The sequence below is a fragment of the Diabrotica virgifera genome, chromosome 9 (genome assembly GCF_917563875.1).
Source record: "Diabrotica virgifera virgifera chromosome 9, PGI_DIABVI_V3a".
NCBI lineage: Eukaryota > Metazoa > Arthropoda > Insecta > Coleoptera > Chrysomelidae > Diabrotica > Diabrotica virgifera.
The window spans coordinates 151,852,283-151,874,751 of NC_065451.1; the positions used below are offsets into that span (position 1 = coordinate 151,852,283).

At 34.1% G+C, this 22,469-nt stretch overlaps 2 protein-coding genes and 1 long non-coding RNA gene across 7 annotated transcripts in view; 2 read left to right on the plus strand and 1 right to left on the minus strand.

Annotated features, from left to right (window-relative positions):
• Nucleotides 1-22,469, plus strand: part of LOC126892343 (zinc finger protein 845-like) — a 369,452-nt gene that overhangs the window by 139,597 nt on the left and 207,386 nt on the right. The gene's annotated exons all lie outside the window — the stretch shown is intronic.
• The window catches only part of LOC126892341 (zinc finger protein 729-like), a 418,287-nt gene that overhangs the window by 61,305 nt on the left and 334,513 nt on the right, over nt 1-22,469 (plus strand). For 3 of the 5 annotated variants that reach the window (XM_050661855.1, XM_050661859.1, XM_050661858.1), the window contains exon 1: nt 4,739-5,065. The exons of 1 other annotated variant lie outside the window; for it this stretch is intronic. In XM_050661855.1, coding sequence (XP_050517812.1) covers nt 4,795-5,065 — 271 coding nt within the window. In that variant the 5' untranslated portion in view covers nt 4,739-4,794. Of the gene's footprint in view, nt 1-4,678; nt 5,066-22,469 lie in introns of those variants that run through there. One more of the 5 variants, XM_050661856.1, reaches the window with a different exon arrangement.
• The window catches only part of LOC126892351 (uncharacterized), a 153,621-nt gene that overhangs the window by 35,931 nt on the left and 95,221 nt on the right, over nt 1-22,469 (minus strand). The window lies entirely within an intron of this gene.

Sequence of the window (22,469 nt, forward strand, 5' to 3'; positions counted from 1 at the left end):
AAATGTGACATATACACATGCAATATAGGTCCCACTAAGTTGGAACCATATGGAAAACTTTTTTATTATTAACTTTATAAAAAAAAATATTCTATATAAAATGCTCTGCATAGTCTAACTAAAACCTAAGATGCAATCATCAGATATAAAAGTTTATCAATAGTGTACGAGGTATGTTCAAAATACCTCGTACACTATTGATGTTAAACGAGTGTTATTAAGAAAAGTAATTTGGAATTAAAAATTATGTTATAATATGCAATTATTTCCTTCTAATTGAAAAAAATTAAAAAAAAATTAAATTTTTCTCAAATTATGGATACCCTTGGATATTCGCCATTTTAGAGTAAAGAAAATAAGCTTTTTTATTTCACAATGTATATACCTAAATGTACAAGAAAAAAGTCATAATGAGGAATTTAAAAAATAATCCTAAAAAATATCAAAAATCATTAAAAGTATAAAACTTTGAAAAACCATATCTTGCTTAAAAATAGTCGTATAACCCTATACAATAGTCCATTTTAAAGGTAATTGACTTCTTTTTCTACTAAATGTACCATTACATATACTTAAGAATGCGTAGAAAAAAGTTACAGAACAATATTTGCGAAGTAATGGGGAAAATGGCCCAAAAATGTTGTGAGCGGCGAACTTTGAAAAATCCTTTTTCAGAAACTGTAAATCCTAGAGACTTCTACCAAACGTTACCCGTGTTGAGCTGCCCCCCCCCCCCCCACTTGCAAAAATTAAAAAACAAATAGCCCTTATTTATGAGCTATTTATGAGCTCTCATATTCCGCAAACTAAAAATTTTGAGCTCGTTCCACTTAGCAGGAATTTAATACCCTAATGGGGGGGGGGGGGGCTGAGACAATCAAAACTATGTGGTTCACAAAAGAAACATGGTCTTCACGATATCTCAACTATAAATCTCACCATCCATTCTCCCAGAAGAAGTCGGTAATTATAGGTCTTGCTGATCGATCCATAAAGCTAACAGATCCAGAATATAGACCAACTGCAATAAAAAAAGCAAAAAATGCCCTCCTCAGTAATGCATATCCCGAACATCTAATCGAATCGGTATTTAAATCAAGAATAAACAAATTTTATAACAACACCAACAACAACAAAAGTAGTAGAACCAAGACTACATATACAACTCTTCCATATATAAAAGGTTTATCCGAACAACTGATGCATCTTCTAGCCCAACATAACATAACAGTGGCTCATAAAGGAAACAACCTTTTAAATAAATATTTCACCAAACTTAAAACCAAAACTCCCAAACTCAAAAAATCACATGTTGTTTATGAGATACCTTGTACAAACTGTGATGGTGTCTACATTGGGCAAACAAGTCAACTGCTTCAATCCAGAATTCGTTCCCACAAATACGACAAAAACAACTACGACAAAAACAACACCACTGCACTGACAAAACATGAGAATGGGAAGAAGCATACATTTGACTTCGAAAACACAAAAATTTTAAAAACTGAGAAGAACAAAAAGAAGAGGGAGATTTACGAATCAATAGAAATAAAAAGAAACAAAAATTCAATCAACGATAGGAAAGACACGGATAACCTAAATAGAATTTATTTTAATCTAATTTAATTAATAATAAATCACACCATCAATAAAAAATTCTTAAAATAACATATTTCCACTTTGTATCCCTTCACAACATAAAAGATACGCTCCTGTAATTAACTATAAAGTATGTTTGGACAGTAAGCAGTGAGATATCAACACTCAATTTTTAATTTGTGTCTGTTCATCGTCGTTAGTGTGTCGTTTTCCGTGTTTGGTAAGTTTTTAATATTTTTCTAAAATAATGTATTGTCTTTCATTTGTAATTTTAGAATCAATCTTGACAAAGGTGAGAGATATCCGCCGAAACGTTGATTGTATATAAATGGAAAATAAAATCTAGTTCCAAATTTAAAACCTAATCTTTGAAGCTAAACCCAAGAAAAAAGAAAAACAATTTTGTTATTATATACTTAGTATGGTTCAAGAACATCAATAAAACTATATATATATATATATATATATATATATATATATATATATATATATATATATATATATATATATATATATATATTACTAATGACGTCATCCATCTGGGCGTGATGACCTAATCGATGATTTTTTTTAAATGAGAGTAGGGGTTGTGTGATAGCTCATTTGAAGGGTTATTTAATTCTCTATTCAGTAATATAAACATTAACATAATTATTTATATAGGGTGTACAAAAAATTTTTTTCTTCTTTTTGTCTAAATTAATTTAATAAAAATAAATTTTTTGTACACCCTATATAAATAATTATGTTAATGTTTATATTACTGAATAGAGAATTAAATAACCTTTCAAATGAGATATCACACAACCCCTACTCTCATTTAAAAAATCATCGATTACGTCATCACTCCCAGATGGATAACGTCACTAGTATTATTTATATGCCAAAAAGTCCTAATTTAAGAATAAAAATCGACCTGTCTGAGGATTTCTCTTCAAATTTGCCCATTCTCGAGATAATGAATTCATGCAAACTCAAACGTCCTCACTTATGCTACAGTGTAGCGCCCGCTTGATTAGCAAATAAAAAACAAAGGGGTTTTGGATATTGTATTGCAAAAACCTCTTCGGGATTTCATCAATCAATGTTTAAAGAATTTCTACCTACCTTGGTAACATTGAAATTTTTAGTTAAATGACCGATTTAGGGTTAAAAGTGACCGATTTCGCAATTTTCAAAAATTTTAATCGCTTATACAATAACAAAAACTATTAACCTAAGAGAAAAGTTACTAAAGACCTTTTCTGTTTAGAATGATTCAAAAAACCTAAAAAAACTTTGTTCGATGCAAAAAAAATAATTTTAGGAAAAACCCCTAATCTTTCCCCTTGCCTGGCAAGGTCTTATGCTCTTTAGAATCGCCTGTCATTGTACACATTTCTGCTAAATGACTTACTCAAACACATACTTAAATTTAAACTTTACGCAGGAGAATGTTTATTTTCCCCCTAAATTATGCACTTTTCGATTCACCTGGTAGATACACGTGCACGGCTGATGCCTGCCAGGTCATGGTTTCTAGCCTTGGTGTGCTATGAATTATCACTATACAAATCTCTAGCCTTACAGGAAGACCGTTAGTCGGAGGGTTCACTAGCTCTTAGACTATAAGGAATCTTTCTTGTTGGAGCTTTTACCACGCTGAGTATATGAGTTGTGAATTATTTAAAATTCTCTCATCTTAATTTCCTCGGCACCCTGTATGATTTATAAATTTTGAAAATCTCAGGAGGTGTAACCAAAGAAAGTATTCCACCTGTTGTCAGTCTGATGGTACGGAAGCGATATTTATTGTCGTTTTCTGTGCTACTTCGATTGATAACTTACTTTATTTTTCGGTAGATGGCCCTAGTTTATCCGTGACATTTCTTTCTTTACAATTCGGGAAGGCCCAAGCTGTGGTACCTGGGTAGGGTAAATCGGTGAGAAGAGGATATGGGACTACTGATGAGGGGGAAAAGACCTCCGAAACCGGTATAGACTCTTCCTGCACTCTCCGATTTAACCAGAGTATTATGAAGCTGCTGCATTTTCGTATTGGAAAGAAATATGAGAAGGTTTATACATTGATATTTTTTTTCTTTACACGACACAGGGGTTTTTCAAACCCCTTCTTCAAGGTCCTAAAGAGATTTTTGTAATTATCTTATTACAAAGCTGTTATTTTTAATTATTAACAATTAGCGCTATAGTCCAGGAGGTATCGTCGCCCCCGTTAGTGAAATTATTCTCGATTTTTTTGTACAACCTTACTCAAAAAGAGGTCCTTATAACATATTCACAAGGTGCCGGGCGGTGCCGTGGTCGAAAAATTGTTTAAACATTTTTTTTAAACAAATTCACAAAAACAATTTTTTCACTTCGAACAATTTTTTTTTAGATAATTTGGGACATTCCGAGCAAAAAGGTCTGTTGTGATTTTTTTCCAGTGATGTGGGAGGGAGGGGATGCGGCATAAGGTGAAGTAGATGGGCTCGGTTTCACTCGCAAAAACGCTCCATCCAATATGGCGGAACAACTCTTTGGTAGGAGATTTTGCTCTATATAAAATATATAACTATAAAATTATATTATATTATATAAATAAATAATTAATAATTTTAATAACATATTCCATATATAACGTATAAAAACCTGCCCGTCGCCATATTGGATGTAGCACAAATGTGTCAAATCAAGTGGTCCCATTTAGTAAATACAAAATCATCCCTTATGTCGTATCCCCTCTCTCCCATATCACTGTTTTTTTCTAAAATTGATTGTTGTCGAGTTATACGCAATTTAAAATTTGAAAAATGCGAAAATGGCCATATAACTCGACAACAATCAATTTTAGAGAAAAATCACAGGAGACCTTTTTTGCTCAGAATTATCCAAATTATCAAAAAAAATTCTTTATACGAAAAAATTATTTTTTATACTTTATTTATAGTATCATGAGATTTAGTAAGCTTTCCCTATCAGCGCTGGATACAACCACTCATGATGAATAAAGTATCATGCAACCACTCAGGCGATTTCTGATGACAGGCAGCCGCTGTGGTCGTGACAAATTACCGTCATCATTTGAACTACTGTCGTAGGTGATCTGTGACTTGACACTTGACCGATTTTTGACACTTGTTTGCTGTTTGGTTTGTATAGTTTGCATTTTCAAGTTCAAGGTATTTTCTTTTATTATTATTTTAATTTAATATGGAATGTAATGAAAATATTAAGGATTCTAGAAACCAAGAAATGTTAACAAATATTAAAGATGAAGGAGATACGCTAAAGATATATAACAATAAGCAAGTTAAATCTGAACTAGATGAATACCTCTTTGAAAGCAGTTCTGGACAAGGACAAGAGTCTGTAATAGATGAGTATTGTTCAGATGATATTAAAATAGAAAACCATGTTGTAGAAGATGTATCTAATGAAATTAAAATTGAAAGAAAAAAAGAACTGGAGCAGTATAGCATTGGTAAGAAACTCATTTCTCTTCTTCATTTTTAATTATCTTGTGTCATGAATGTGATATTTCACATTCCACGGAAATACTGAATATGACTTTTAGGTTTATCTACATATATGGATTAAAATAATATTAAAATAAATGGAATTGGATCAAGTCACCTTGGTTGCTACATCTAAATAAACAGTGCCGGTTTATCCACTGGGCGCCCAGGAGCCTGAAGTGACCCTTCCTTTTATTAATAACAAATTAAAGTCAGTAAGAACATATTTTTTGAAATAGACAAAAATACTACGAAATACCTGCGATTTGGAAATGGTCTGATTTTAAGACTGATAACTTTATAAGAACTGTGATAACTTTTAAACCAAAGAGTGATTTCTTAGAAAATTGTAAAAAAAGTTTTTGAAGCTGGAGACAAAGTTTATTATAGAAGATTTAATGAAAGCAACTCTTATAGAGTGAAACCCAATGGAGGCAAAGAGAAGAGAGAATGGCTAATATATGACGTAAGGTTTAAAGCTGTTTATTGTTACACATGCAAATTATTTAAAAAAAAACAGTTCAACTTATTTTGGACATATTTTACCCACTGGAAACACATGAAGAAAGCAAATTTCATCTGAACTCTATGGTTACATTAACAACAAGATCATCAGTTACATGGAGTTATAGATGCTTGCTTGAAACAGCAAGCAGAACGCCAAGCTGATTATTGGATAAAAGTCCTAAGAAGAGTTGTTGTCACCATTAAATTACTTGCTTCTCAAGGACTAGCTTGCCATTGATCCCATGAGGATTTAACAAGAGTTTTGGACAAGAGTCAGTATTAGATGAGTATTGTTCAGATGATATTAAAATAGAATACCATGTTGTAGAAGATGTATCTAATGAAATTAAAATTGAAATAAAAAAAGAACTGGAGGAGTATAGGATTGGTAGGAAACTCATTTCTCTTCTTCATTTTTTATTATCTTGTATCATGAATGTATCACATTCCATTGAAATACTGAATATGACAAGTTTAGGTTTATCTATATGGATTAAATTAATATTAGAATAAATGAGATTGGATCAAGTCCAAGTTTTGATACACCTAAGGGATTGTTCAAGTATTACGTAGCACGGGGGGGTCAAAAATTGTGTTATGTAATATGTGAACGCCCCATTACAGTGCATTACCTAGGGCAGGGGGCTCAAAAATCGCATAACGTAATACTAAATGAATATTCTATATTTCAGTCAAATCAACAAATTTATAAATAAATCGAGTTCAAAAGATTTAATCAGTAGTGAAATTAAAACCATTCTTCTTGTCAACACAGGTTGAATAATAATATATTATATCGTTGTATCATATTATATTTTAAATATAGGATGGTAAAACATAAATAATTAAAGAGGAGTGTGATATTGATGTGTATTGATGGATGTGCGATGTGGATAATTCAATGCTTTCATCAATCTCCTCAATAGTGAAAAAAGATCAAAACTGCAATAGAATAACTTTATAAAATATGTCCACCGGGATAATAACCACATCCTAACGATTACATTGAAAGTAGATGGCAACATATGTTTCACTTAATGTTTTGATTTAACTTGTTTGCAAATAAATCATTACGTTTGTGCAAAGATCCATTGGAATAACTCTAGATCGTTTCGAACCCTGCAATAAATACTTTAATAATGTTTTTTTTAGAAAACAGTATTGTATACTTTGTATACAATTTTTTTTATTTAGCTAATGCCTCGACAGCTAATGGCCATTGGCATGGTGATCATACAGTGGATTTTTCCAATTAGGTATCTACTGTAATGTGAAAGTTGACGTCATTACCTTGCAAAGAGACGCTAATTGTATCCGAATGTCTGCGTTCCCTCCGGTGAGTACCGATGTCACAAGGATAGAAACTATTAATTCTCTACCCTGGTGAGATTCGAACTCACAACCATTCAGACGTTTCGATCCACAGGTAGGACCTCTTACCACTGAGCCACGGAGGGGTTTTTGTATATGTACAATTAATTTGTAGGATGTCAAGAGGCCAAGAGTTGCATTTACTCATGGTAGATCTAACGAAGGCTTATGACACGGTCCCCATTAATAGACTTTGGGAAGTACTAGAAAAGACCAGCATAAATGTATCTATTATACAGGCACTCAAAGAACTATATAGAAACTCGACATCCAAAATTAAAAGCGGAAATAAAATATCAAAAGGTTTCCTGGCCACTAAAGGTCTAAGGCAAGGATGCTGTATATCTCCAGTATTATTCAATATATATATATATATATATATATATATATATATATATATATATATATATATATATATATATATATATATTGATGAACCCCTTAGACAATGGAAGAAGAAGTGCAATGGAATGGGACTACCGATAGGAGATGCGATACTGTACACGCTGCACTATGCAGATGACCAAATTGTAATTGCACAGGACAAGGAAGATCTGGAATATATGGCAAGGAAACTAATAGAGGAATATAGAAAATGGGGCCTGGAGGTGAATACCAAAAAAACACAATACTTATGCGTAGGACGGGAAGAAACAGAGAACCTGAACCTGGAACAGGAGACAATTACAAGCTGCGATGAATACATATATCTGGGAATAAAACTAACTAGTACAGGACGAAACGAAGAAAATATTAAGGAAAGGATAGTAAAGGGAAAAACAGGTGATGGGAGCCCTGAATTCGGTACTGTGGCAAAAAAATATAAGAACAGAAAATAAAAAACGAATTTATAACACAATATTAAAACCAGTATTAACTTATGGAGCTGAAGTCTGGCAATTAACCAACAAGTACAAAGATAAATTACTAGCCACTGAGATGGATTTTTGGAGAAGGTCAGCAAGAAGATCTAGACTAGAACACATAAGAAACGACGACATTAGACAACAAATGGAAATAGAAAGAACAATCATAGATGACATCGAAAGACAACAGTTAGTTTGGTACAGACACCTAAGACGAATGGATGAAAGGAGAATCCCCAAAAAAAGTGTTAGAATGGACCCCCACAGAAAAACGAAAACGAGGAAGACCAGCAACTACATGGATAAAGGGCATCTCCAAGGCGATGTCTGAAAGAAATCTAAGAGAGGAAGACTGCCACAATAGAAAGGAGTGGCGATTAGGAACGGAAAACAATTAATTTGATGCCAATATTATATTATGCATAGTATCTAGCTACGGAAAGCTCGACACAGAAGTGGAGGGTCAGGTGAATAAAGCAAACAGAGAGCCACAGGTTGCCTGAATGAAATAATATGAAGAAAAAAAAATATCGGAAAAGAAGTGAAAGACAGAATTTACAAAACAGTCATTAGACCAGTAATGACATACGCGGCAGAAATATATTTATGACTTTCCATTTTTTAATTTAGTTTTCCATTTCCAACAATCCTTTTTTCCGATTATAGCGTCATCTATCCATAATTGTAAAAAATCTCTCGAATAAAAATTACTTAATTTTACATAAGGAAAGATTTTAAAGTAACCCCACACTCCACGTCCTTGGGGGGGTCGTGTTTGGGGCCATTCGATAGATTTTTCAAAAATATTGAATATGTGGTATTTTTCAGTTTTTCGATCTGATGTTCATTTCGCGAACTATCACGGTCTTCGTATTTAAAATTCTAAATTCAATCCCCAACTGTCTTAGTGGGGAGTGTGTTTGGTATCATTCAATAGATTTCTGAAAAATATTGAACATGCCAACACATATTTTTTAGTTTTTCGATCAGACGTTCATTTCGCAAAATATTAGCTTTTTTTGTGAAATTTTGTGACTCACCCATTTTCCTACGAAATATACACTATTTTGCAGATTTGTTAGATTTTTGAAATATACACTATTTTGTATGTACTTATCTTTTAATATGACGATTTCGAGTTTTTCTAAGGATAGATTTTTTTTTCGGACCCCCCTTAACGAACTCACCTGTATTAGAGCCAATATGTATATGGTAGAGGTACATTTACAGGGTACAAGGTTTCTCCCCATGCACTGTGGTTCCAAATGCCGAAAACGTAGTCAGAAACCTTTAAAAGCGTATATTGTTTATACACTTCGGAATTACTTTCGTTCTTAAGGGTTGTTGGCATCGCTGATTACGAATCTGACATTATTTTTTCTGAAAAACAATGCAGCATTTTTCTGCCAGCAATGCATAGGCAGCTAAACCAAAGTGATTCTGTATCTTCTTACTATTAACTTTAACACTTAAGATTAATAAACATTAATCTCAGAATTATGCAGAATTTTGTACTTTTTGAATGTATCTTTATAAAATTTTTATTATTTCAAGTATATTTTAACTATTTATGCATTAACAAATTTAAGGCATTTATTGTTACTAAGGGCCGGTTGTTCGAACGCTAATCAACAATGATCATTATCAAATATTTAATTACTGTCACCAAAACTGTCAATGTCAACTTTGTTTGGGTTGCTGAAAACATAATTAATTACAATTATGAGATTTATTATCAATTATGTTAATAATTATTGTTATATTAATTGATTATAGTCTCAGAATTGTAATCAATTATGTTTTTAGCAACCCAAACAAGTTGACATTGACAGTTGGTGAGAGTAATTAATAGGGCTTTTCATTCACAGTAATTTGTTTCGAGCTTCTGTCATTGTTTGTATAATCCGTGTATAATGTTAATATACACAGATTATATAACATATGACAGAAGCTCGAAACAAATGACAATCGATGAAAAGCCCTATTATTTGATAATGATCATTGTTGATTAGCGTTCGAACAACCGGCCCTAAATCTTAAAATTTTGTATTTTGCCCCTTTCCCCTTCAATTTACTTACATCTTACATTACTATATACGGTAGAACCCCGATTATCCGTGCTCCTCGGGACCGGCCGTGGCACGGATAATTGAAAAGCACTGATAATTCGAACATTTATTTCTCATGTATGATACATAGGTACGTGGTACGTGTATACATACTTAGAAAAAATAAATCTTTCATGAGCCTCCCTCTCGGAGTATAGAGTTTTCGTCAAGTGATTTACGGTGAATATCGCCTTATAAGTTTAATGAGTCACACCCTTAAAGTATTCTTGCATATTATCCATTCCAGAATACGAGCAAAATTAGAACACAGCATAAGTAAAACACAGTTCGGTTTTAGATGCGGTTTTGGAACTCGAGAGCCCCTATTTGCAATACAAGTCTTGATTCAAAAATGCCTGGATCAACAGAAAGACGTTTACGCCTGTTTTATCGACTATGAGAAAGCATTCGATACTATCAAACATGACAAACTCATAGAACTATTACATCTTTCAGGACTTGAGACTAAGGACATCCAGATTATAAAAAATCTATATTGGAATCAAACAGCCCACATAAAGAATGGACATACGGTGAGTGAAAACATAACCATTTCTAAAGGGGTTAGACAGGGCTGTATTCTTTCGCCACTGCTTTTCAACCTGTACACGGAACAAATATTTCTAGAGTCACTGGAAGAGTACAATGAGGGCATCAAGATTAATGGCGTACCAATAAGTAATTTTCGATATGCAGATGATACTGTTATACTGGCCGATAACATCGAAGATTTACAGATGATGCTAAATAGAGTAAATACAACTGGCAATCGATTTGGACTGAAGATCAATAGAAAGAAAACTAAATTTATGGTGATCAGTAAAAAGAACATTCAACATATCGACCTGAATATTGAAGCCGAACGTATTGAAAGAGTCCACCGATTTAAATATCTGGGATATACAGTAAATGATAAGTGGGACCCAGACGTAGAGATTATAATCCGAATTGAAATAGCAAGATCCAAATTCATAAAAATGAGAAAGCTCTTAAGCAACCGCAACCTAAGCGTTAACCTCCGATGGCGCGCCACGAAATGCTACGTACTCTCTACGCTACTTTACGGAGTAGAAGGGTGGACGTTAACAGCAGCAACTATAAAGAAGTTAGCGGCTCTAGAAATGTGGCTGTATCGACGCATACTGAGAATACCTTGGACAGACAGAGTGACCAACACAGAGGTATTGAGACGAATGGGTAATGAGGTGGAATTGTTAACAACTGTTAAAAGGAGGAAAGCGTCATACCTGGGCCATGTGTTCCGTAATGATAAGTACAGTCTGCTACAGCTTATCGTGGAAGGCAAGATTTAAGGTAGAAGAGGTTTGGGCAGAAAGAAGAAATCCTGGCTGAGAAACTTGAGAGAATGGTTTCAAATACCAGAAGCTGCGAACATAATACATGCGGCACAAAACAGAGAAACCTATCGTTTGATGGTCGCCAACCTTCGGTAGAAGACGGCACATAAAGAAGAAGAAAGAAGATTTACGGTGACGCTATTTTGATGCAACATCAAAAATGCAATTTGAGTAAGAGAAAATCATAGCACGGATAATCCGCAGCCCGGATAATCCGCACACGGATAATCGGGGTTCTACTGTACCTACTTAAAAAAATAGAATCTGCTTTACAGCTGTAAAATTGATAAACTACAAAACGTTTTACAGCGTCTTCAATTTACTCTTTCTTTTTCACTTTCTCTGCAGGCCAAAATAACCTCGGACATAGCTCACTTATCCTTGAGCTATGAACCAGAATACATTCAGTTTGATCCTTTTACCTGCGTATTATGACTCTACGATAGTATGAGAAAACAACTGTTAACATGAAAATCCCTAGATAGGGACTTTTTGCTCCTCATGGCCACGTTTTCAGCATTTGGAACCACTGTGCCATGTGATAATCTGACGCGCTCGAGTAACTGCAAAAATCCCCGCTTGGGCTCCCCTACCATTAGCAAATATCGTGGAAAAATATTTCAAAATAAAACTAGAATTTTATTTTCGATCAGAATGAAAATACATTTTTGCACCACCTAATATTCATAATATCAGCTCTTTTGTAGCTGGAATATTGTCTCAACCATCATTTTTACGGCGTTTGGCGGTTTTTATTCTTTTATTAAATTTATGAACTTGAATGTAATGTTTCTCGATTACACGTTAAGCGTTATAAAAACCTTTGCCGCATTATCGCCCAAATGGGCTAGTAGTTATGACACTAAACTTGTGATAGGGCAATCCGAGTTCATATCCCATTCAACCCCAAGGGCGGTCATATATCTTAATTCAGGGGGGGGGGGGGCATTTTGTACAATTAGATATTAGCTCTCAATTTCAATACAGACACAAAACGCAGAATGGGATGTTTTATATATTGAAAAGAGAAAATAACAATAACTCGAATGAAATGAAATTATAAACAAAAAACTAATACTCTACATGACGAACTCTATGTTTCGGCTCACTCCACTTTTAGCGAAACGTTCTATTATATTGTCTTCGTTAATAACAATGTCCTTGTGTACATGCATTAGTGCAAGGCCAGTTAACCGTTCTTCACCCATATTGGCCCTCAGCCAACTCTTAAGTCTTCTCAGTCCTGAAAAACTCCTCTCTGCAGATGCAACACTTACTGGAAGAGTACACAATATTTTTAAAATTTTATTAATGATTGGATACATCATTTCTTCACATTGTATGAGAGCATTTAGATCATCGCTCGGAATTTCCGATTCTTTGCTGTGTTTCCATCTCATTTTCCATAAATGTAGCTCTGCAATAAAAGTTGACTTCAGCACATCTCTAACTGTCTCAAACAAACTTCCATATTTTGCAATCAAAATTTCTACGGCGGAATGGATGTCATCTTCATTTGAATGAATTAATATAGCAGGAACACATATTTGCAGATTAAATACATCCATGGTTTCTTGCTGGAAACGACACTCAATGTCGGAAATGATACTTTCAAGTAAAGGAATATATATCGTTATTCGAAAGTATTCTGTGGAGGAATGAATATCTGGATTAGGTCGATTTTTCATGAATTTATTCACTCTTGGAATACATAAATCTATATTCAAATTTTCTAGACATGGCATTATTTCTTTAAAGCAAAGCATTGAAATTTGTTTCTGCATTGTTGCGTTTGTCTTTCAAAACAAGCAGCGTATTTAGAACAGCATTCTGTGTAGAGCTTATAGCCAAATTTTTTGTTTGCAATAATTTGCTCAGAGGTAACGTTATTGCGAGTACTTCATTTAGACAAAACAAAGTGATAATAAAGCTGCAATTTGATGAGATCGCAAGTATATGCGTCCTAGCTTTACTGGAAGATTCTCTTTCGTTCCATTCGGAAATCAAATTCAAAGCTTGCAAAATTTTTTCAATCGATGCTTTAAACTGCAGAACGGAGTCGTGCCGTTCTACCCATCGCGTTTCACAAAATCCAGAGAGCTGATCACCCAATGTTTGTTTGAGGACATAATTGCGTTTAGAAGAGGCTTTGAAAAAAGATATTATTTCCTTCATTACCCCTACAGCATTTCTTACACATTGAACGTTTGATGATTTCGACAAACTCAAATTTAAAGCATGATTGAAACATGGACATCGTAGAGCTATATTCATTTCTTTTTGAATTTCTTGGACGGCTCCTTGTTGTTTTGATGTCATTACGCTGCATCCGTCTGTACAAATTCCTACACAATTTTCCAATGGTAAACGAAATTTTTGAACTTGTTTTATCACTGATTTTCCTAAAATAGTACCATTCAAAACCGGTTCCAACGTATCGGGACTGAGCTCATAGTTCTCAGAATGACAATCTATGAATGACACAAAATCCTCCCGCACGTTGTTACCTTCTAAGTATCTAATAACAATCGACATTTGGGAAACATGTGCTATGTCAGTAGTTTCGTCAAACATAATGCTGTAATATTTAGCATCACTAATTTTTTTCACGGTAACAGACAAAATTTCGTCTTTACAACATTCAATCAACTCATTTTGCGTTCTTTTGCTAATATATGTGGCACGTGACGACGTGTTTCTTAAATGCTCTTCTAAAGTTTTGTCTCCTGCTTCGATTCTGAATCGAAGAAGCTCTCGGAAGTTTCCCTCATTATTTGTCACATTGCTTTCTTCTAACAATGACCCGTCATCTCTATGGCCACGGAAAGGTATACATTGTTTGGCTAAAAAAATTATAGATCGAATGATTGGTTTGAGCCGATTTCGATTATCCTCTATCTGCCTGGCTCGAGCACTATCTATCAAATTTCTTATATCTAAAGATCGGTTTTCGTAACATTTTATAAAATTATCGCTCGATAAAACCGCTTCAATGTGATATCGATTTGTATTATGTTTATCTAGCACACCATCCATTCCAAATAATTTTGCAAATTTTGTAACTGGTGTGGTAACCAAACTTTGCAAACTTGTTGCTTTATTTTTACCACCTGAATTTGCGAAGATAGCACAGTGCTTACAAAAAAGTCCTTTTTTCAAGTCCGAAAACGCAATCCAGTTATATTTTTGGAGATGATCGTATCTCAAGTACCGCTTAACTAACTTGTTATTTTTGTTATGTTCAGAAAATGGAAATGAGTAGTTTTTTTCCGGAACCCACGTATTTTTCAAATAATTATATTTTTGAAAGTCTCCCAAACCACTCAAACCATCAACAACTCGACCAATGTCGTAGTTACTAACTTCATTGGACTTTTCTACAGCGACTTGCTTTAGAGTATTTTCATTATTAACTGATGTTTGTAATGTTGATACTGTTGTAAGTCGTTCTGACACTACGAGATTCTGTTGAGAAGACGATGAGGAAGATGACCGGGATGACCCATTGTCACCCACATCTTTAATTACTTTCTTCGGAACAACAGAAAAATACGAATTCAACGTATTCGTATTGTTTGCCCTCTTCATTTTCTGAAAAAAAAGAACATTTGTGATTCCGGCCAAACGAGAGACGGATATGCCCAGGTTTTTTAATTTGAGCCTAATAATAATTTGCAGTCACTTTTCGTTCAAATCGGAATCTATTAACTTTTGTATTTCGAAATAGCATCCTATATAGCGAACATCTGCGCTGGACGAGAGAAAACTGCAGAGTATTATTTACTCATTGCTGATGTATTCGTTCCGTTAGCAAACAGAAAATTATTCCTAACCTATCTATGGATTTTTACTCACCTGTCACCCTGGAATAAAATGATGATTACAATCCGGCAATATATATAGTGCACTGCACCTATGTCACCTCTATAACTACGATACGATAGTGTATATCGGGTAGACGATAGATACTTCAGAACGTTCAAATTTCTACACAATACACAACGATATAACTTCCATAAAAAAATATGTACATAGGCATTCTTATGTTTCTGTTTCTACACTGGACGTCGCCGGTGTCGGGATTCGCGCGGGAGGCGATGCACTTGCATTGGCGTAACCAGAGTTGAAGAGACAGGCATTATGATTAATTATCATTATTACAGATTGCAGTATCTAGGTATTTCAAAATCCGTATGTGAATCCATTCAAAATAATTAATTTACAGAGTAAATAATTTAAAATATATTAACATAACATTATCCTGTGTTACTAGACAAGTTTATTTAAGGTACATTGCCACCTTTGGGGGGGCCATGGTCCCCCCCTTATGACCGCCCTTGTCCAACCCAATACTTTTTTTTCAATATAATTCTTTGTGTCCATCGAAAGTACACTAGATTTTTTTCTATTCGAAATGGATTGAAAAAAATATTGGGATGGCTGGCAAATGAACTCCGATTGCCCGATCAAATTTAGCGTCGTAATCACTACAATGAGAGTTCGAATTTGGCAAGCAAAGCGAGAGGTCGTGTGGCCGGTGTATTGGCGCTAAGGTAATTTCGGATTCGAAACCTATCACAATAAAAACACCGGTTTTTAAAAGACCTATCGTTATCGTTATCGATAATCGTTAAACTTAAAAAAGCGTTCTTGTTAAAAATAAAAATAAACTTCTAAGTGTACTTATAATAATAATATTTATATTAGTGCCGAGGATAACATTTAACATTTAATTTAAAATGGCCAGTGGCGGAACAGGAACAATCTGAAAGGAAACCTATAGAAAGAATGAAGAACTATCTGATAGTAGCGACGAAGAATCTAAGAAGAAAAAATATAAAGAAGATAAATTATATTTTGAAAAGAGTAACCTGACGAGACGAACACCGAATAAAAGCAACGACACAAATGAAGAGATGATAAAAATGATGCGGGAAGTTATGTGGAAAAATGATGAAATGATGGCAGAAATAAGAACCATACGGAAAGACCAAAAAGAAACGATGGAATATATTAAGGAGCTGAAAGAAAAAAACGAAAAATTGGAAGAAGGTTTAAAAATGGCAAACAATAGAATAGAACAATTGGAAAAAGATAGACGGAGAAATAATATAGTATTAAAAGGCCTAACACTAGATGCTACCGACGGAAAGCCTGTAAAGGAGTCAGTAGAACACTTCATAGGAAGAAATCTGAAATTAGAGGTCAAACTGAGAGGAGCGGTGAAGATCGGCGACCAAATCTTTGTAGCAGAAATGGAAAACCTAACGGATAAGCTGAGTATACTAAAAAACAAAGGAAAACTGAAAAAGCTACAGGGACAAAAGGTGTATATAGAATCAGATTTAACAAGAAAGGAAAGGGAAATACAAGCAAAAATTAGGAAAATGGCAAAAGAAGAAAAAGACAAAGGTAATACTACGAAGATAGGATATGAAACTGGAGATTAATGGAAAGGAGTGGAAATGGGACCATAATAAAGAGAAACTTATACAAACTCACAGAAATATCGGGGAAGGGACTCCAAAAAACTAAAAGAAAATAATGAGACCGGACCCACAACAATGACGACCAAGGCGACCAATGGGAAAAGCAATAGGGAAAAAGATGATGCAAAGGTAAACAAGGATGAAAATAGGAAGAAGGGGAAAGCTAGATTGCAGAAAAAAGGAGAGATAAAAATGGGAACATGGAATGTGAGAAGCATCAATGGAAAAGAGGAAGAACTGGTAGAAGATATGATAAGACAAAAAATAGAAATACTAGGAATAACAGAAACGAAGATGAAAGGAAAAGGTCTTAAGAAAATACACAAAGGATATTGGTTACTTTGGGTAGGAGCGGATACAAAAGAGAGAGCAAAAGAAGGAGTCGGGATAATAATTGCACCGAATAAACTACAACACGTTATAGAAGAAACATATGTTAACCAGAGAATATTATCGGTGAAAATGAAACTGATGGACGAAGAAATATGGACAATAATAACAGCCTACGGAGTAAATGAAGATGCAAGAAAGGAAGAGAAAGATAAATTTTTCGAGGAGCTCCAAATGCAAATTGATAATGGGGAAGAAAACATAATTTTAATGGGAGATCTAAACGGTAGAGTCAGAAACAACAACAGCGGAATAGAGGAGTGCATGGGAAAAGAAGGAGAAGAAATGCTAAACAGAAATGGTGAAAGAATAATAGAAATATGTATGGAGAACAAATTAGTTATAACAAATACAAAATTTAAACATAAAGAAGTACACAAATACACGAGAGTACAAGACAGCAGAAACGAAAAATCAATCATAGATAACTTTTTGGTAAGCAGCAACAAATGGAAAAGAGTACAGGAAACGAAAGTGAAAAGAGGCTCGGAGATTGGCAGTGACCACCATCTAGTAATAATGAGAATGAGAACAACAGAGGAAAAAGAAGAAAAGAGAAGAAAGGTAGTAAATGAAAAAATAAAAAGTTACAAATTAAAAGAGGAAATATATAAGAAGAAATTCCAAGAAAAATTAGATAATACTTTGAAAGGTAGGGCAAAAAATACAAATATAGAAAAAAAATGGGAATATCTAAAAACCAGCATAATCAAAGCAGCTGAGGAAACTTGCGGGAAAGCAAAAATAGCAAATACTAACATGAGGAGAACAGAATGGTGGACGGAAGAAATATGAGAGAAAATAAAGAACAAAAAAGACAAATGGAAGAGTTAAGCACAAAACACCCGGAAGATTACGAAGCATATAAAGAAAAAAGGAAAGAGGTTAAAATAGCGGTGAAAGCAGGAAAGGAAAGGTCATGGGAGAGATTTGGACAAAAAATTATAGGGAAAACCAAAAACTCTTCTACGGTGCATTAAAACAACTCAGACAAAAGAAAGAGCACATTATGCCGAATATAAAAGACAAGAATGGAAACGTACTAACAGAAGAAAAACAAATAATGGAAAGATGGAGAGAACATTTCAAAGAGCTGACTCAGGTAGACAAGGACAACATAGGGGAGATACAAGAAAGGAATGAAGAACAACAAGTGGAATCCATAACAAGAGAGGAATTAGAGAAAGCAATAGAAAGAGTAAAACTGGGCAAAGCACCAGGCAAGGATCATATCACCCCGGAAATGATAAAATTCATGGGGACAGAGGGAATGGATAGCATGAAAGAACTAATGAATGATATCATAGTTTAGAAGCATAGAGCAGAATTACCAAAGGACTGGAAGAAAGACATTATATTACCAATACACAAAAAGGGAGACAAGAGAAACTGTAATAATTACCGAGGTATCCCTGGGAAGGTATTCGCAAGAATAATAGAGACAAGAATAAAAACCCAAATAGAAACAACTATGGAAGACACACAGTCTGGATTCAGGAAGGACAGAAGCACGCAAGACCTAATATTCACATTAAGACAAGTAAGTGAGAAGGTAATCAAGAAGAATAGAGAGATACATATGTGCTTCATTGACCTGGAAAAGGCGTTTGACATAATCCGAAGAAAGGACGTTTGGAAGACACTAACAGAAAGGGGAGTCGACAGACACATAATAGAAGTAATAAAGGATATGTACAAAAATAATACAAATACAGTAAGAACTAATAACGAGGACTCCAGAGAATTTTCTACAAGTCAAGGCGTCAAACAGGGATGCGTGCTGAGTCCACTGCTATTCCCAGTGGTACTGGATGAAGCGATAAAGAAAGCCAAGAGAAGAATGAGAAAACTAACATTAGGATACAGGCAAATGAAACAGACTCAACTATCGGAGCTACTATTTGCAGACGACATGGTATTGATAGCAGAAAACAGAGAAGACTTACAGAACAACCTTGAAATCCTAGAAGAAGAACTATCAAACATAAATATGAAAATTAATACAGAGAAAACAAAAACAATGATAATTTCAAATACGAGGAAGACACACGCAATAGAATTAGACGGGAAACAACTAGAGCAAGTGGAATATTTTAAATACCTAGGAGTAATAATCGAATCAAATGGTAAACAAGACATGGAAATAAACGAGAGAATGGGACGAACAGGAAGCTTATTTAACACTATAAAAACAACATTTTTTGGGAAAAAAGAGATACCGGAAAAAGTAAAAACGGCAGTCGTTAAATCAGTAGTTAGACCAACAATCATGTATAGCAGCGAAACATGGACATTGACGGGGAGACAAAAATCCAGAGTCAATGCTATGGAAATGAGGTTTCTGAGGAAAATAGCAAACAGAAAGAGGACAGACAAAATACGAAACGAAACAATTAGACAAAACCTAAAACTAGAACCAATCAATGAAAAAATAGTAGAAGGACAACTTAGATGGTTCGGGCACGTGTGTAGAATGTCGAACGAGAGGCTAACAAAACGAGTGTTCGAAACGAGAGTGCAGGGGGAAAACAAAAGAGGGAGACCAAGAGTTATGTGGGTAGATGAAATCAGGAAAGAAGTCAAGAAGAAGGGATTGACATTGGAAAGTGCAAGAAAACTAACGCAAGATCGGAAAGCATGGAGACTACAATGCCAAACTCAACTCCACCAGCCTTGCACCTAAAGGTAGAAAGGCTTAGGACTAAGTAAGTAAGTAATCACTACAATTAGACCATTTCGGCGATAATGGTTAAATGGATTATACATTTGAAGCTCCAGAACTTCTAAATGGCTTAACCGATTTTGATCACTAAACATGAGGAAAGGTATTTAAAAGTAGTGTGCGAAGCTTCTAAGGTCAAATATGATAACATAAGGACCATAAGGTATTATAGGATTTACTGACCTTGAAAAACTGTCTTTTCCATAGGAAATAGATTTGATCATACTTATGAGGCCTATAAATTAATTAGGGCTAACTAGGGGTGATTATCCCTATTTTTATTTAAAAAAATGGATTAACTTTATTTTGAGCGTAACTTGCTTACTTTTGTTACTAGAAACTTTTCAAAAATAAAGCTTTTTTTAAACACTTGTATCACTTTTAAACACTTTAAAAGTTGTATCTAATGAGTTTTGCCCAAAAAGTGCTTTATTTTTTTGTTATTTCACGTTGAAATAATCGATTTTCAATTTGACGAATAAGAACCTATTTTTCATTAGCTTCTATTGAGTCTAAAGACCTCATACATGCACTATATTTTTCACTTTTTTTTATAGACTATCTTTTTGCGGTTTTTTTTTTCGACAAAATACTTACTTTTTGAGTTATTTGCGAAAAACCGTCTAAAAACGTGGGTTTTTTGTTGAAAAATTAACATATGTAGAGGAAAGGCTGTAAATATGGGCTGGTCTTGTAATATGGGCTAGGTGGGTTTCACAGCTATTCGTTGCAGATCTCTACATTTTGACTATTTCAAATGGTATTTGACGAAGTTAAACTATCACCGTAGCGATGGCACCACTGTGGTAGATATTTCCCAGTTTATAATAATTGTTTGTCGGTTGGTGCGAGTGTCAAAACTTTTTCGGGTAAGTTGATAAATTCCAGTATTTAAAAATAAACACGAATTTCAAAAAAAAGTCTGTGTCACGTTGAAGCTCTATTATTAGTCTTTGATATATGCTAATGAGTTTTCTTCAAATTGTCTGCTTTTAGACATAACTTCTTTTGTTGTGCAAAGCAAGCGTGTTTACAATATGGGCTATGCCTCTGTTTTCATTATGGGCTAGTGGCCCATATTTAGAACAATGTAGAAATGCAGGCAAAACGAAGTAGGAAAAGGCAAAGAAAAAAGAAAAGGAAAAGAAATAAAAAAAGGAAAACGTAAGCAGCTTACCAAAGTCACAAAGAACCAAAAAAAGAAATCGGTTTCTAGTATCGAGGATGAGGAAGAATATGTGCCTGCAGATGATGAAAGCGATTACAATGAGTTTCCTTCCACACAGCCTCCACAAGACGCAGCTGACGTAACGTGTATGTTTTGCGAAGTACTTTTTTCAGAGGATAATCTTGGTGAAATATGGGTCAAGTGCTTCTGTTCCATTTGTGGGCACATAACGAGTGCGCTGGGGCCGAAAAAGAAGAATATCTGTGTGACTTTTGCAAATAGTTTTAGCCTATGAGTTATTTAATGTATTTTTTGTATTTTAGATATTAAAATATATTTGTTACGCATTTATCTCATTTCACACAAATTTAAGACACATTTTTCGGGGTAGCCCATATTTAGGATCATTATTCAAACGGCGCAAAAGTACAATTTTTCATTATTTATACATTTAAAACAGTTGTATATTTTTTAATCAATTTGCACTTTGGGCAGGTTATAAGTAACTAAATGTAGGTATTCTTGCATACCTTTGGAAATAAAATAGAATTTTTATTCTTTTTTTACAAAGAAAAATAAAATGGGTAGCCCATATTTGCATCCTTTCCTCTATTCACTCGTAAATAACTCAAAATGTATTGACTTAGGGGAAAATCTCTATAGAACAAAAATTGCTTAGAATTAGTAAGTTTATCCACTTCCGGACTTATTTTGACCGTATATATTTTCACCCCCGGGGAGGGGTGAAACTAACCCCCGGGGAAAAAGCAAACCTCGGTACAATATCCGTTTTTTTTTAGTTGACATGTTGAACTATCTGTATCCCAAATGTTACGTCAATCGAAGCGGTTATTTAAAATTTACAGCAAGAACCGTGAGGAAATGGACTAACAAAGTTACAGTCCATTTTCACTTACTTAATAATGAAGGTGCAAAATTTCAGGTCACTTATTTTTAAATGCATTTTTTTTTTCGAATCTTGAGAAAACTAATGAATATTTTTGAAAAATTTAAACGTAGAATGAAAGATTACATTATTATCGAAGGCGGAAAGTCTCTGAAAACTTCTAAAATGTTTATTTTAATAAGTTACGGGGGTAAAAAAAGAGAAAACTGAGTATCTATTATTTTAATTAATATTCCTCTCAAAAGAAACTTTTTGATTATTCTAATGAACTTTCATCCCTCGGGAGTAATGTAATCTTTCATTCTGCGTTTAATTTTTTTTTAATATTTATTAGTTTTTTCAGGAATCGAAAAAAATGAATGCATTAAAAAATCATTGGTCCGAAATTTTAGCAAAACGCTCTTATGTGAACAATTTTGTTTTGTTTTTTTTTGTAGCTTTGTATTACTTTCGTTATTAAATTTTATGCGTATACCTAGATTTC